This window comes from Oncorhynchus clarkii, chromosome 11 (assembly GCF_045791955.1).
Source record: "Oncorhynchus clarkii lewisi isolate Uvic-CL-2024 chromosome 11, UVic_Ocla_1.0, whole genome shotgun sequence".
In the NCBI taxonomy this organism is placed as follows: Eukaryota; Metazoa; Chordata; class Actinopteri; order Salmoniformes; family Salmonidae; genus Oncorhynchus; species Oncorhynchus clarkii.
In genome coordinates, this window is record NC_092157.1 from 33,903,309 (window position 1) to 33,920,700 (window position 17,392).

The 17,392-nt window shown below is 43.4% G+C and overlaps 1 protein-coding gene across 18 annotated transcripts in view; it reads left to right on the top strand.

Annotated features, from left to right (window-relative positions):
* Positions 1–17,392, top strand: part of LOC139420449 (sickle tail protein homolog) — a 163,084-nt gene that overhangs the window by 104,481 nt on the left and 41,211 nt on the right. For 13 of the 18 annotated variants that reach the window (XM_071170592.1, XM_071170609.1, XM_071170593.1 and 10 more), the window contains exons 3-5: positions 4,992–5,072; positions 6,495–6,687; positions 16,985–17,183. In XM_071170592.1, coding sequence (XP_071026693.1) covers positions 4,992–5,072; positions 6,495–6,687; positions 16,985–17,183 — 473 coding nt within the window. The remainder of the gene's footprint in view (positions 1–4,991; positions 5,073–6,494; positions 6,688–16,984; positions 17,184–17,392) is intronic. The other 5 variants (XM_071170596.1, XM_071170611.1, XM_071170607.1 and 2 more) reach the window with 1 other exon arrangement.

Genomic DNA, 17,392 nt, shown 5'->3' on the forward strand with positions numbered 1-17,392 from the left:
TCAAATCTGGAGGGAAGTATTTAATCTATTTAATTCTGCTTATGATCAGGAATGTGACTATGATGACTGGGCATGTATGCCTCTTTATGTACATATTGATTCAGTATTTGTAGTAAGTTGGTCGGATGAACAAGCAACTGAGCGACACTGTATTGATTGCCACAGCGCATTGTAATAATATGTGAACTTTCAGAACGTCAACGTTCTGTAAATCTCCAACCCTCCATTTGCATCGCTCGTAGGAGTACGTTTGGCTCGTGAAAGTACGGTAGTCTGAGTTTGTTGTCGGCGAGCCCTCTATGTTTGTGTGCTCAGGCTAATATGTTTTGTATAGGCTCTCTCATTGCAGGCACACGGAGGTCTGTTTGTGAGTCTGAGGTCTGCCTGAGTGAATGTAATCGAATGGCTGGGCCAAATCAGTGGTGCACATTTCAAAGTTGCTGAAACCGATTGAACGTAGGTTCTGGGAAGGTCAGTGGACCTGTCATCATGTGCTCTCATATGGTTTGTTTTTTTTGCGTCCCAAATGGCACCCTATTCCCTTTTGCCCAAAAGTAGTGCGCTACATCTTTTTTTTGTGCACTACAAAAAGGATGCCCTTTTGGGATGCAGTCCATCTCTGGCTAGAGGGATTTCACAGCTAAACCCTCGTTTGAACGTTGCCACTATCTCTTTCCCAGACTCTGGCTCTATTATGACTGTACAACAGTAGGCTAAATAAGGTAGCTACTCCTACCTCTGAATGTGTCAGCGTGAGCTTTATCTGCTTTGACTGCAACTCTTGCTACAACTCTTCATTTTTGTTCATGTTTTTTTCCATTAACCTATTTTTTAAATGTATATTTTACAACTTTGCTGCTGCATACACATACATTGATACATTATACTTTTATATCCAGCAATCACGTAACAATAATTCATTTATTGATGACAGGGCGTAGGAATTCGATATGCCGTAATGTGTCTGACATACCGTAATGTGTCTGTTACAGTGTAAGTCTGATATGTCTGTTTTGACTACAGGTATTACCTAATAAAAATATATATTTATCGCCGACAGAGAGTAAATATGAATTTGATATGCCGTAATGTGCAACCACCGTGCAAACCGCCTCGAGTCCACAGATTATAGCCCTTCTCAATGGAACGCGTGATTGGCTTTGATTGTTGATACTGTAAAGTCGACCCCTTTTAACGAACCGATTAGCCTGGTCTGTCCAGCCCCAGGCAGGCAGTCTGTCTGAAGGTCATGTGATGATTTTGGAGGGAGGGGGATTAGAGGTGGAGTGTGGTATGAGAGGGGTTAGGGAGGGGGACACAGCCATAATCAATGGGAATGGATGACAAGGGGATACTAGTGTATAATGTCATTAACACTAGTGCACTACTTTTCACCAGAGCCCTGTAGGCACTACCCAGGGAATAGGGTGCCATTTGGGACACAGCCTGGATGATACAAAAGACCGTGAAGAGTTGGAGACCCACAGACAGACACGAGGACACTGAATGAGCTGAGCAGAAATTGGAGCCTTCTCTGAGATGATCTGGGAATTCAAACCACGGCCTTTAGAGTAGTAAACCAATGCCATGTCTGTTTGGTGGTGAACCGTAAAGTAACAGATCTTGCATTCTTCCTCGTCAGGTGTTCAGCAAAAACTCCTTTTGTTGCTGGGTCGCGCAGGCATACGGATAAACCTGTCCAATCTGAGGAGCCACTCTGTTAACACACAGATATACAGTTAGGGTTAGAGAGGGTGGTTCGACAGTGTGTCTTGCTGTCTTCACACGGTGTACAGGGCAGCATGTAGAAGTACAGTACGCAGGCAGAGTGTACACGGTTAAGGGACTCCAGATGTGATACTCATACAGATCAGGCCAGTTAATTACACGGGGCTGAGGGATGGTCCTCTCTCGCGCGCTCTCTCTCTCTCTCTCCTCCTCTCCTCAGGGAGCCAACACAATTAGCATCTTAAGTGAAAAGGCTTGCTGACATCACCAGTGTGGGGGCTAAACCATGATGAGCTTCTGTTTCCTGGCAGAAGTCCACACTCTGCCAAGTTTGGCGAGAGAAAGACCTAGATGCCGACTAGACGGAGTAAATAGTCTCATTCGACTCTTAAAATGAGGAATTGAGAACAATTCCTTGACATTAGATCAATTTAACTTTGTCTATTTCTATTTCTGTGCTGCACAACCTGAAGCATGAAGCGCTCTTAAGCAAAGACTCGGAAACATTACTTGTGAAGTTGCTTCTGTTTTGCAGAAATCAGCCCAGCCCCCTGGCAGCCATATGGCTATATTTTCCATAAAGTGTTCTATGTCTGCCACTATCTTTTGATAGAAGCAGTGATTATTTTTAAATATCATAATTCAATTTAATCACCACGTCTCAGCACTGTACTATACCTCTGATCATCTGTCTGAAACCAAGACGCCACAACCATAATGATGTTTAGACAATGGGGCGGCAGGTATCCTAGTGTTTAGAGCGTTGGGCCAGCAACTGGAAGGTTGCTGGATCGAATCCCCGAGCTGACGAGGTAAAAACATGTTGTTCTGCCCCTGAGCAAGGCAGTTAACCCACTGTGCGCTGAAGACGTGGATGTTGATTATGGCAGCCCCCTGCCTCTCTGATTCAGATTGGTTGGGTTAAATGCCGAAGACACATTTCAGGTGAATACATTCAGTTGGACAACAATGGTATGGAATTTTTCTTATTTCTTGACTTTTCATCCATCCGTTTTTGTGGTATCTGCTCGTTTGTGAATCCAGGAAATGTACCTAAATTGTATGCAAAAGTAACCTGATTTGACACTCGTGAAAATCAAGGCTCGAAAGACAGTAGAGACACACACACATGCGTAACCAGTGTGAAATGGCTAGCTAGTTAGCGGTGCGCGCAAGTAGCGCTTCAATCACTCGCTCTGAAATCTTGAAGTTGTTTCCCTTTCAAGGGCTGCATCTTTTGTGGTGCAATGGGTAACAATCCTTCGTGGGAGGCAGTTGTTGATGTGTTCAGAGGGTCCCTGGTTCAAGCCCAGGTCGGAGCGAGGAGAGGGACGGAAGCAACACTGTTATGCACACAAAGTAAAATGCTACTCTATAAAAACTCATATAGCAGCCAAACCGTTTATACATTTGACGGAGAATAATAAAGGCATTTTAAGGGATGTATTCAATGAGTATAACAAAACAGACATCAAACACCCAATGGGGTGGCAGGTAGCCTAGTGGTTAGAGCGTTGGGCCAGTAACCGAAAGGTTGCAGGTTTTGAATCCCAGAGCTGACACGGTAAAAATCTGTCAAGGCAGTTAACCCACTGTTCCCCTGGTGTCGTGGATGTCGATAATGGCAGCCCCCTGCACCTCTCTGATTCAGAGGGGTTGTGTTAAATGCAGAAGACACATTCCCCCCCCCCCCTCCCTCCTTTCTGCAATGGACACCACCTCTGGAAAGAATACCATTTTGGAAATGTAAAAGTGAACAATGGTGAAACTGCAACTAAAAGGCACGCTGGATCTTTTATTAAAGACTTTGAAAACAGAACATGCTCTCTCTGATTAGTAAATTGTATAACGTGTAGGAGCAATATCCAATTACCTTGGTAAAGTCGTAACATTCCGACCGAATGCGTTTTGATTCATTTGTTCCCGACGGCCATAATCATTGTCATCTTGTGTATCACTTTTACTGTACCTGTATCAAACGTGTTCACTTCTCCGTGCCACACACTCTGTAAGTGACCCACATAGAATGATATGACTGCCTACTCAGTGCTGAAATAGTAGGTGCTCTACGGTGACCATTGACTGTCATCGCTAACTAAACCACACACGGTGACATGTGGAATTTAGGTCTAACTCCCCAGCCGTGACCGGATCAACGTGTGGTCGATGTGTCTTAACAGCAGGTTGGTGGTTGTAATCGGATTTTAAACCGTGATTTTTACACGTCTAGGCCACGACAGGAAGTGGTTTCTGCTGGGATAGGAAGTGGCTTTTCTGTGATAGAGGGGTGACAAATGGAGTGCCTGCCAGGGAGGGAGGGAGGGGGGGAGGGAGGGAGGTTATGTGTGTGTGCGTGTGCGCATGTGTGAAAGAGAGAGAAGGAGGATAACTTGCCAAGCTCAACCAATAGACGACACCTCATTTTGGTGTTGATGTGTAAACTTTATTACCACCATCGGCAGGGAGCCTCTCTCTCCATCTTGCTCCGTATGTATTCTACCACATGTGACTGTATGTTTTTAACACTGCCAGGTTTTCAGAGCAGCCTGGTACTGTATTCACCTCAACATAATTGGTTACACTCATAAATAATTACTTTTCACTCATAAATAATTCCAAATCAGTTCAAATTACCGAGCGTGCTCCTTGGTTTCGGATGACACATCAACTGAACTTGGCCCTCCATGTGACTGTCTCATCATGGGCCATGCATACAAGGACCTTACCTTTCTACTCACGACACAATTGAGTTGTAGTGCTCGGGTCATCAGAACTGCGTCCCAAATGGCCGCCTATTCCCTATATAGTGCACTACTTTTGACCAGGGCCGTATGGGAATAGGCTGCCATTTGGGATGCCGCCCCAGATATACCCAGAGGATGCTGCTGCAATGTCAGGTGACCGGTCACTCCTGTGGTGATGACACTGAAGGTGACATGTCTCATCCACTCAACGATGTCATCTGAATAATAATGGTGGTGTGGAGGGTGATGGCTATAAAAACAACCATACAGCTATTAATAGCAAAGGATTAGCAGACTATAGTTTATGTTGGCTCTATTGGAAAGCAGATACAGTACAGTATAATCTAAAAAAAAACACAGTTCTGTTCAAATTGCTGCCTTGTTTCTTGACATGTTTGATGTCCATCTCACCTCTCCCTTTCCCCACGTCCTCTTTCTCTCTCTCTCTCTCTCTCTCTCCTCTCTCTCTCTCTCACCTCTCTCTCCTCTCTCTCTCTCTCTCTCTCTTCATTCCATCAGTCCTTACAGGGCATGTTGTCTTCTCTCCACTCTGAGCTTGACATTCAGAGGTACTTGCTGAAAATCCAATTTCCCCACACAGTTAGTCTGATTTTTATCTTATCTGCATCATGCCTGGGCGTGTGACTGTCTGCATCCCAGCTAACCTGTCTGTCAGGGTTGGGATCAATTTTAATTGAAGGCAGTCAATTCAGGAAGAAAACTGAAATTCTAATTCAATGATTGGAAAAAAAAAAAAATGTCAATGACTTCTCAATAAACTGAAAAAGAGAAGCTATTTATATCAAAATTGTCATTGTGTGTGCACCTGGGTGTGTCCTCAGAACTGTTAGCTTGATAAAGGGCTCTCGGTGTGCTGACCTCTCAATGCTAGTCAAACTGTCACCCTGGCACAGATAACCTTACAATACTACCAGGCTTCTCAATGAGCTCCACAGCCTTTAACACTCTGCCAGGCCCACAGGACTGTCTGCCTGGTGAACTCATTAGTGGCTTTAATCAGCCTCGCTACACCTTTTCCCTTGGTTGTTGTGCAAAGCTTGAAAAATAACTCTGACCGGAAGAATAAAAAAAAATGTTGCGCTGTAGTTATTTAATATTTTTTCTACGATGTCGATTTTGGGGCTGTAACTACCTGCACCACAAGTGAAAAAAGCGTGTTTGTGTGTGTGTTAACCCTTCACTTAAGTTGTGTGAAGCTTGTCAAAAGAGAAACGCATTATTATTAAGTGATAAGGCCTAGGGACCATTTCGTTTTTTTTTTGCAACTGCGACATGGAAAATCATAGTGTGTGTGCAATATAGTGGGGTGTGTCATGCTATATAGTGGGGTGTGTCATGCTATATAGTGGGGTGTGTCATGCTATATAGTGGGGTGTGTCATGTTTGCCTCACCTCACCTTATCTGTATAGTCCTGCGAAAATCACTGCCTGCTCCACATTAGTCAATGGGCTGAGGGGGATACCCCAGCACAACCAAATTACTGCCCTCTCTTCCATTTTTAGCAACTGCGCCATGGAAAATGATGGTGTGTGTGTGTGTGCTTGTGTGACATAACCTATAACAGGCAGTGTCTGTCTGCAATCTGCACTGATGCAAACAATTGACACCCAAATAGACTTGAATGCATGACTAGAATGTCACACAATGACACTGGGCTTTTCACTGTGTTCACGTTGTAGTTAAAAAGCTTGTCTTTTGTCTTAAACACTTAAAAGAATGAACACTAGTGTTTGGTTCAGATGGCTTTGTTGGTTAAAGAATGGTGCTTGCAACACAGAGTTATGGTGGGTTTGATTCCTGCATGTGACACTGGCACATAGCTTAGGGAAATTGTGTTTCAGTTTGTGTAAGGTTCCTATGTAGGGCTGCAAAATTCCAGTAACCTTCCCAGAATACATTTTGAGGGGGACCTTTTGGGAAAGTTACCGGAATTTTTTACAACCCTTTTCCTCTGTATTGTGACCCCCTCTTGAACCTCTTTCTCCTCTTCTCCCTTATAGAGCAGAAGCCCTAAACACGGCCTTAGCAGCTCCAGTGTAGGGGACCAGGCTGAGCACCTCTCCCTGGCCTCCCTGGAGTCTCTGGACACCATGTCAGAGGCTGATGCACCCACCACCTTCACCAGAGGCAGCCGCTCCCGCGCCAGCCTGCCCGTAGTGCGCTCCACCAACCAGACCAGGGACCGCTCACTAGGTAGGGGACCACAACATGGCCACACTGTGTTTTGATGTTATTAACCACAACTACACCAAGGACTGCTTCACACACACAGATAGACACAGCTTGCATAACCCAGCCTGGCTCTCTTTAAAACACACACACACACACACACACTTACCAGGGTTTCCGAACATTTCACCAGCAGCATTTTAATTTACCAGACATTTGAGAAATGTGATGGACCCACATGTATAGGGTGCTTAACCTGATTAGGGTGTCCACCCACGGTGCTCAGAATGACAGATGTCACATTTAGATTATGGTTATGCATCTTAACGGAACATGCAACTTCGAGGATGCAACGTCGTGCGTCCTTCTTACCGAATTCCGATGTGCACTTTGAAGATAAAAAAAAAAACTTTTCCTCAGCAGACAAGACGAGTAACGAACAGCAAGATCACTAGCCTATGTCAATGTACTATCACCCATAGTCCGAAAGTTTACCTATTCTGTTGGTCACAGCTTGTCATTCAGTGCGAGAAAGAAATAGCCTATTCCAAACAGACTCTGGAACAGTTGTCGGAAGACGGATCCCAAATTCATAGAACCAGTGCATAGCAAAACGCGTTAAAAAGCAAATGAGGCTGACGCAACAGATCAGGGCCCGGTGTCCTGATAGCGATGGAACTAAGGCTTACAGGTGTTTTTAACGATGCATATTTCTTACAACGGCCAAAGACGTAACATATGTTTCCCAAAACGCCGCTCAGATAAGCGCGTCGTTGGAGCATGTGACAATACTGATGGGATCAAATATTTCCTTAAAATGGGGAAATAATTAACAATACTGACGTCAGGATCGCTCCTCGAGAAGATTCACCACTGAAAATATTGAGGCGGCTTATTCTTCTAATGCAGTGGTTCCCAAACGTTTTATAGTCCTGTGCCCCTTCAAACATTCAACCTCCAGCTGCGTACCCCCTCTAGCACCAGGGGTCAGCGCACTCTCATGTTGATATATTTATTAAACATAAGAATTAGTGTGAGTTTTTGTCACAAACCGGCTCGTGGGGAAGTGACAAAGAGCTCTTATAGGACCAGGTCACAAATAATAATCAATAATTTTGCTCTTTGTAGCCATCTTACATATAAAACCCTTATTTGTTCATCAAAAATTGTGAATAACTCACCACAGGTTAATGAGAAGGGTGTGCCTGAAAGGATGCACATAACTCTGCAATGTTGGGGTGTATTGGAGAGAATCTCAGTCTTAAATAATTTTCCACACACGTATTTAGCTTTCATGCTAGTGAGGGTCGAGAATCCACTCTCACATTGGTGTGTGGTTGCAAAGGGCATCAGTGTCTTAACAGTGCAATTTTCCAAGGCAGGATACTCTGAGCGCAGCCCTATCCAGAAATCTGGCAGTGGCTTCTGATTAAATTACATTTTCACAGAACTGCTTGTTGCAATTTCGATGAGGCTCTCTTGTTCAGTAAGTGGACTGGATGCAGGGCAAGAAAGGGATAACGAATCCAGTTGAATGTATTGTCCGTTTCGGGAAAGTACCTGCGTAATTGCGCAAGATCAAATTAGACATTGTCCGTAAGCTTGAGTTCATTTGCACAAAAAAATCATACAATGGAAAGACCTGTGTTCTCCTTGTTAATGCAGACAGAGAAGCGCTCCAACTTCTTAATCATTGCCTCAATTTTGTCCCGAACATTGAATATAATGCAGGGTGTCCCTGTAATCCTAGATTCAGATCATTTAGGCAAGAAAAACATTACCCAGATAGGCCAGTCGTGTGAGAAACTCGTCATCATGCAAGCGGTCAGACAAGGGAAAATGATGGTCAGTGAAGAACTTTAAGCTGGTCTCTCAATTCAAAAAAATGTGTCAATACTTTGCCCCTTGATAACCAGCGCACGTCTGTGTGTTGTAAAAGTGTTACATGGTCACTGCTCCTATCATTGCATAGTGCAGAAAATACACAAGAGTTCAGGGGCCTTGATTTAACAAACTTAACCATTTTCACTGTAGTGTCCAAAACGTCTTTCAAGATGTCAGGCATTCCCTTGGCAGCAAGAACCTCTCGGTGGGTGCTGCAGTGTACCTAAGTGGCGTCGGGAGCAACTGCTTGCACGCACATTACCACTCCGTGTCATGGCTTTTACACCATCAGTACAGATACCAACACATCTTGACCACCAAAGTCCATTTGATGTCACAAAGCTGTCTAGTACTTTAAAAATATCCTCCCCTGCTGTCCTGGTTTCCAGAAGAGGATGTCTTCCTTAATTGACCCCCCCCCATAAAAGTAATGGAGCTGTGCCAGGCCTGCCACGTCTGACTCATCCAGCTGTAACGCCTATAATTCACTGGCTTGTATGCAAAGCAGTAATTGTTTCAAAACATCTCCTGCCACGTCACTGCTGCGTCATGAAAAAAGAGTTGTTTGATGAAGGCATTGTCTATAGTTTTTTTGTCCTTCTCCCTCAGAATTGTCCCAGCCAAATCCGCGGCAGCAGGAAGAATTAATTCCTCCACAATAGTATGGAGCTTGCCTGTCCTAGCCACTCGGTAGCTCACCATATAAGACGTTTCTTATTAATGGTATCTGTTGCTTTTATACATGTCTTACTACTCGAAAGTCGTCTGAATTCTCGCTCAAAGAACTCCCGTTTGCTGGTTTTTCAAATTGGCATGTTTTGTATCTAAATGTCTGTGCAAGAGTGAAGGTTTCATTGAGTTGTGAGATAGTACTTTTGCACATCTAACACACTGTGGCTGAGGAAAGGCACTACTCCCAATATATGTGAACCCCAAATCAATGTAGTTCTCATCATATTTGCGCCTCTTCAATGGTCCAACGTCCCTGTCTGTTGTTCGGTGCTTTCCTGGGTAAGGGGGCAGTAGATCTTCGGCTGCATCAGATTCACAACTGTCAATGTCCATGCTAGCTGGGCTAACAACAAATGTAGAATTACTGATGCTAGCATTGGATGTGCTCGTGGAAGCATAACAACTTGTGTTCTCGACAGGTGCAGGTGTAGTACTGCTGGTAGTAGCAGTACTACCAGTAGAGCTGGTGTGCGTCTCTATGGACACCTTTTTTTTAAATACGGACCGTTAGTGAAATTTTTACGGACCGTTAGTGGAATTCCCATGCGAGAGTAACGGTTAATGTGATTGTATGTTAATTATTTGACTAGGCTACCTGTATTTGTGTAACGCTCAGGGCGTAGTGGGTGCGAAGTCAGGCGCAGGAAGCAGAGTACAGGGTAATGCTTTTAATTGCACACACAGCGAACATAAGCCACCCCACGAAACACAGGGCGCACACAAAACAAATGCCCCAGACACAGGGACTCACAAACGAAAGAAAAGCTCACAAACGAAAACACGTCAACATCAAACGTGCACAGTGGCAACACAAAACAATCCTGCACAAAGAGCAGGCGGGCCTACTGGCTAACATAGCCCGACTAATCATCCTACACACAAAACAGGTGAAACCAATAAACAGAAAGGGGAAAAGGGATCAGTGGCAGCTAGTAGGCCGGTGACGACGACCTGCGAGCACCACCCGAACAGGAAGGGTAGCCACCTTCGGTAGGAGTCGTGACAATTTGACATTGTGTTGTTATTTTGCTGAACACTAAATGGTTTAATAACATGTTTGGCAGTGAAACGAGCCTACTCAGGCGAGGGGGGAAAAAAATTCGCCACAAATGTATGTTTGAAAATGTGAACAATTTTTTATTTTTTTTATTTTTATGTGAATCGCATTTTTCTTTGGCATATCCCCGACGGCATTGCGCATACCCCTGGGGTTGGGAATGCCTGTTCTAATGCTTACCCAATAAAAATGCACAAAATCACAGATTTGGCACATCATTGAGCACAAGTTATTTTTATATTTTATTTAACTAGGCAAGTCAGTTATGAACAAATTCTTATTTACAATGACGGCCAAACCCGGACGATGCTGGGAAAATTGATGGGACTCCCAATCACGGCTGGTAGTGATACAGCCTGGATAGACTAGACATCATGAAATATATAGAGACAAATTACAGACAGCAGCCTAATACAACAAAATACAACTCGATTGAACATGAAATATATTGAAATATGATTGAAATATGCCTATACGTCGCTTTTTTTGTATCAATTACAAAGACATTGGCAACATTGTATTTGTATTCAACTTTGTTCGGAAGTTATTGGTGGTCACAGAGAGAAGGATAAACCGTGTGATTCTGTGTTCTGAGCTGTTCTTACAAGTGGTCTGAGGCAGGCGTTAGATTACGCAAATTTTCAAGTGCAACGTTAATAACGATGGTTTTAGGAAACCGCTCTGAGATTGAATGATGCGCCCTATGAAGGTTAGAACAATGAATAAAGTGTGACGCGCTGAAGCCTGTCTACCTTTTTGAATTGTTGAGCAATCATTGGGCATATAAAAGCACGAGTGGCGAAACCCGAGTGGCGTAGACCATCACAGCCATGATACAAATGTCAAAACACACGGACTAGAGTATATTATTGCTTTTATACAACGGGTTACCAGCGTTGAAAAGCCAGATTCTTTCCTAAACCGTCAATTTTTTCAACAAAACGTGATGCTCAAGAAGTATTTCTATCTGTTTTTTAAAGCCCTTTCGTGGTGAAAAATAAGCCCCCCCTAAACCCACCTGTGGTTGCACCCCTGTCCAGTCATGTGAAATCCATAGATTAGGGCCTAATGTATTTATTCCAATTGACTGATTTCCTTATTTCCTTTTATATGGATCTGTAAGTCAGTTTGAAATTGTTGCGTGTTGTGTTTTTCTATTTTTCAGTATACACTACCGTTCAAAAGTTTGGGGTCACTTAGAAATTCCCTTGTTTTTGAAAGAGCAGCACATTTTTGTTGTTGTCTATTAACATCAAATTTATCAGAAATACAGTGTAGACATTGTTAATGTTGTAAATGACAATTGTTGCTGGAAACGGCAGATGTAAAAAAAATAATAATAATATCTACATAGGCGTACAGAGGCCCATTATCAGCAACCATCACTCCTGTGTTCCAATGGCACATTGTGCTAGCTAATACAAGTTCATCGTTTTAAAAGGATAATTGATAATTATAGAAAACCCTTTTGCATTTATGTTAGCACAGCTGAAAACTGTGGTCATGATTAAAGAAGCAATAACACTGACCTTCTTTAGACTTGTTCAGTATCTGGAGCATCAGTTTCTGGGATCGATTACAGTTCGATTAAAATAAAATGTTAAAAAAAACACAAAAAAACAAGGTTCCCTTTGACCCCCCAGTAGATGTCATAGCTATGCATCTCTGGGATATTGTCAGGCGTTACATGCATTTTAGAACATCACGTTACGTGACGTTAAATGCAGTTCTCAGAAAAAATAAAGGGAACAGTCCATAGCATCAATGCCTTCCTATTGCAGGAACTGCTGACACACTCCAGCCACATGAGGTCTAGCACTGTCTGGCATTAGGAGGAACCCAGGGCCAACCGCACCAGCATATGGTCTCACAAGGGGTCTGAGGATCTCATCTCGGTACCTAATGGCAGTCAGGCTACCTCTGGCGAGCACATGGAGGGCTGTGCGGCCCCCCAAAGAAATGCCACCCCACACCATGACTGACCCACCGCCAAACCGGTCATGATGGAGGATGTTGCAGGCAGCAGAACGTTCTCCACGGCGTCTCCAGACTCTGTCACGTCTGTGGACGTCGGGCCCTCATACCACCCTCATGGAGTCTGTTTCTGACCATTTGAGCAGACACATGCACATTTGTGGCCTGCTGGAGGTCATTTTGCAGGGCTCTGGCAGTGCTCCTCCTGCTCCTCCTTGCACAAAGGCGGAGGTAGCGGTCCTGCTGCTGGGTTGTTGCCCTCCTACGGCCTCCTCCTCCTCCTCTCCTGATGTACTGGCCTGTCTCCTGGTAGCGCCTCCATGCTCTGGACACTACGCTGACAGACACAGCAAACCTTCTTGCCACAGCTCGCATTGATGTTCCATCCTGGATGAGCTGCACTACCTGAGCCACTTGTGTGGGTTGTAGACTCCGTCTCATGCTACCACTAGAGTGAAAGCACCACCAGCACTCAAAAGTGACCAAAACATCAGCCAGGAAGCATAGGAACTGAGAAGTGGTCTGTGGTCCCCACCTGCAGAACCACTCCTTTATTGGGGGTGTCTTGCTAATTGCCTATAATTTCCACCTGTTGTCTATTCCATTTGCACAACAGCATGTGAAATTTATTGTCAATCAGTGTTGCTTCCTAAGTGGACAGTTTGATTTCACAGAAGTGTGATTGACTTGGAGTTACATTGTGTTGTTTAAGTGTTCCCTTTATTTGTTTGAGCTGTGTATATTGAAATGTATTTATTTTTTCGTATGGGTATTGACAGGATTAGAAAGGATGTTCACTATCAAGGCAGAGGGCACTTAATTTGCATCAGTATGACAAACGCCTTCAGTTGGGTGGAAATAGTTGCATTAAAAGGCTGTAGCATAGCTCTAGTAATGCCACAGGTGGTTCTTCTAAGAGCCAGTCATTTAACCTCTCTGATCTCCCCATCCCGGATCCGGTATCAGGAATACAGACTCAAGCTCATTACCATAACGCAACGTTAACTATTCATGAAAATCGCAAATGAAATTAAATAAATATGCCATCTCTCAAGCTTAGCCTTTTGTAAACAACACTGTCATCTCAGATTTTCAAAATATGCTTCTCAACCATAGGAAAACAATAATTTGTGTAAAAGTAGCTAGCTAGCGTAGCATTTAGCGTTAGCATTAGCGTTAGCATCCAGCACGCAACATTTCAACAAAAACATAAAAGCCTTCAAATAAAATCATTTACCTTTGAAGAACTTCTGATGTTTTCAATGAGGATACTCTCAGTTAGATAGCAGATGCTCAGTTTTTCCAAAAAGATTCTTTGTGTATTAGAAATAGCTCCGTTTTATACATCACATTTGGCTACCAAAAAAACCCGAAAATTCAGTCCTCAAAACGCGAACTTTTTTCCAAATTAACTCCATAATATCGACTGAAAACATGGCAAACGTTGTTTAGAATCAATCCTCAAGGTGTTTTTCACATATCTCTTCATTGATATATCGTTCTTGGAAGCATGGTTTCTCCCCTCAATCAAATGGAAAAGTACAAGCAGCTGGCAATTGCGCACCGAATTCCACGCAGGACACCAGGCGGACACTTGGAAAATGTAGTCTCTTATGGTCAATCTTCCAATGATATGCCTACAAATACGTCACAATGCTGCTAACACCTTGGGGGAACGACAGAAAGTGTAGGCTCATTCCTTGCGCAATCACAGCCATATAAGGAGACAATGGAAAACAGAGCTTCAGAAATTCTGCTCATTTCCTGGTTGACGCATCATCTTGGTTTTGCCTGTAGAATGAGTTCTGGGGCACTTACAGACAATATCTTTGCAGATTCTGAAACTTCAGAGTGTTTTCTTTCAAAAACTGTCAAGAATATGCATAGTCGAGCATCTTTTCGTGACAAAATATCGCGCTTAAAACGGGAACGTTTTTTATCCAAAAATGAAATAGCGCCCTTCTAGAGATCAAAGAGGTTAACTTTGCTGACCTAAACCGAGAGAGTGCTACAGCACGACTCTCATAATCAAAACATGTAGTCAGCCTCCGAGACCCCTCAGGATTTTGCTTCTTAAAACGTTTTTTGAAAATGTAAGCAAAGGACACGTCTTAGTTTTGAAGTGATTTTGGGTTGAGTATTTTGTCATTTCGTACATTTTGAGTGCCTCTGTGTTGTTTACATTTGGGTACCACACCACTTTGACCAACGTGACAATTAACAGAAGTCATTTTGCATTTTGCAAGTCATTCTGTACCAAAAGAGGCCTCTTGCTTAGGTTGAAATGCAGACATTTGTGTACACCGCACGAGAAAGCGTTATGCTAGCAGCAAGGGTCATGGGGTGATGAAGGGCTGGAGGAAAGAGGGCACATTACCCAGCATTTCTCTGGTGGCCGTCCCATACGGAGTAGAGTGAAAGTTGCCCCTAGACACTGATCTTAGGGAAGTTAGGCATTTTCCCCACTAATGGTTAAGGCTAGAATTGGGCGAGGGTAAGCTGATCCTAGATCTGAACCTAGGGGAAACTTCACCCCGTAGCCTCCCACACACACACACCCGCAGTCGTGTCCCCAGAGACATCTGGTCTTCCTTAAGAGCCCTGTGCCAGTAGAAGTAGTGGCTTCAGTCAGAGGACTCCTTAACACAACATTGGAGCTATAGTCGCTGACATCTACAGTAGGAATTACTCTCTTCAAGTGAGTTTCTGTATTCTCTCGGATGTTACATGTAGCTTTATGTGTAGAAGTGCAACATAATGCTTATACTACAGTATAGTAGTAGTTGTTTTGGAAGAACTTTTAGATATTTATTTATTGCTGTACTGCATTTTGTATTGTAGAAGCGAGGGAGCATGGGAATTTAAAGAACGCTTTATTCTGCATATGAAAGTGAAAGTCATTTAAGGTGATTCGGTTCCATTTGAAGAAGCGTTAGTGTAGAATGTTGAATCTGACTGTTGTAAAGCCTTGCAAGCTCTCAAAACTAAGGTTGCATCCCAAATGGCACCTCATTCCTTATGTAGTGAGCTACTTTTCACCGGAGTCCATAGGGCTCTGCTCAAGGGTAGTGCACTATATTGGGAATACAGGCGTACGGTCTTAATTTGATCACCCTGTTGCAAGAGAACTTTCCCGCAATGCAGAAAATGTCAAACTTGTAGTGTATTTGAGGTTTAAAAAGGCTTCTGAAGTTTGTAATTTTCACTTTGAAATTCCAGACTTGATTTTCGCGGAATATGTATCAACCCCTACAGAAATGTTAATTAATTCTAATCCACATAATTATGTAAATTTCCTGTTGCTGCAGGATTATTTTCCTGCTGTAGCAATCTAGCTCAAATGTAGTTCCTAGTGTGCCATTTGTCAAACAAACAAAGTCTATTCTTAAAATTCTATTCTATTCTTAAAATTCTACAAAAATCTCTGAAACTGGAAACACTTCTCCCTCACTAGCTTTAAGCACCAGCTATCAGAGCAGCTCACAGATTACTGCACCTGTACATAGCCCATCTATAATTTAGCCCAAACAACTACCTCACCCCCTACTGTATTTATTTATTTATTTATTTATTTTGCACCGCATTATTTCTCTCTACTTTGCACATTATTCCACTGCAAATCTACCATTCCAGTGTTTTACTTGCTATATTGTATTTACTTTGCCACCATGGCCTTTTGCCTTTACCTCCCTTATCTCACCTCATTTGCTCACATTGTATATATACTTATTTTTCTACTGTATTATTGACTGTATGTTTGTTTTACTCCATGTGTAACTCTGTGTTGTTGTATGTGTCGAACAGCTTTGCTTTATCTTGGCCAGGTCGCAGTTGTAAATGAGAACTTGTTCTCAACTTGCCTACCTGGTTAAATGAAGGTGAAATAAAATAAATAAAAATTATTCTCTGTCCATTAGCTGTGCAGCCACGCCATTTGGTTCTGATTTAAGAGTGAAACCAGACAAGCAGCAACCACATAGTCTTGCAATCCGACTCCCATCTTAGAATTGAGCTGTCTAAAGTCTCCGGAGCTAATAAAGTTCAGTTTTTAGGGAATGTTACAAATGCTGCATGTGAAATAGAATATGAAGCCCAGGGTGTGTCCCAAATGGCACCCTATTCCCTGTCGGCCCTGGTCAAAAGTAGTGCACATCAAGGGAATAGTGTTCCATTTGCGACACATGACCAGTCATCAAATAACACACGTGGTATTAGGATCATCTGCAAGGTCTTTCATCGTAATGAAAAGCTAGTGGCTAACTGCTAACATAACAGTACACCAGGGAAAGAGAGTTAGTTCACCAACTGACTATGTTGTTACAAGGAAGCCCTACTATTAGCTATAGAGCCGGAGAAGTAAGTACCATAGAGGGGCTCAGCACTTTATTTCCTGGAGCCTATAGGATCTTTATTATACTACCGCAAACGTCTGGTCTTTAACTCAGTGGAAATACACTGAAGATATAGTGTTTGTGCTGTATGTCTGACTGCGTACAACTCATGTGGCCCCACAGTACACAAAGCATGCGTCCAAATGGCACCCTATTCACTATATAGTGCACAACTTTGAATAGTGGCCCATAAGACTGATGTCGTGTTCCTGTACATGGTTAACAGCCATCAGATCATCATTAACTATTTGGTAACCCTCTCTCCTTCCGCTCTACTTCCCAGGCGTGCTGTACCTGCAGTACGGAGAGGAGACCAAGCAGATCCGGATGCCCAATGAGATCACCAGCGGCGACACCATCAGGGCTCTGTTTGTGAGTGCCTTCCCCCAGCAGCTCACCATGAAGATGCTGGAGTCTCCCAGTGTGGCCGTCTATGTCAAAGATGACATGAGGAACATGTACTACGAGCTTACTGACGTCAGGTAAGTGTGTGTGTGTGTGTGTGTGTGTGTGTGTGTGTGTGTGTGTGTGTGTGTGTGTGTGTGTGTGTGTGTGTGTGTGTGTGTGTGTGTGTGTGTGTGTGTGTGTGTGTGTGTGTGTGTGTGTGTGTGTGTGTGTGTGTGTGTGTGTGTGTGTGTGATGTCTCTACTTTCCCACACTGGGTTAGCTAGAGCAGGTCATTTGGGGTTTT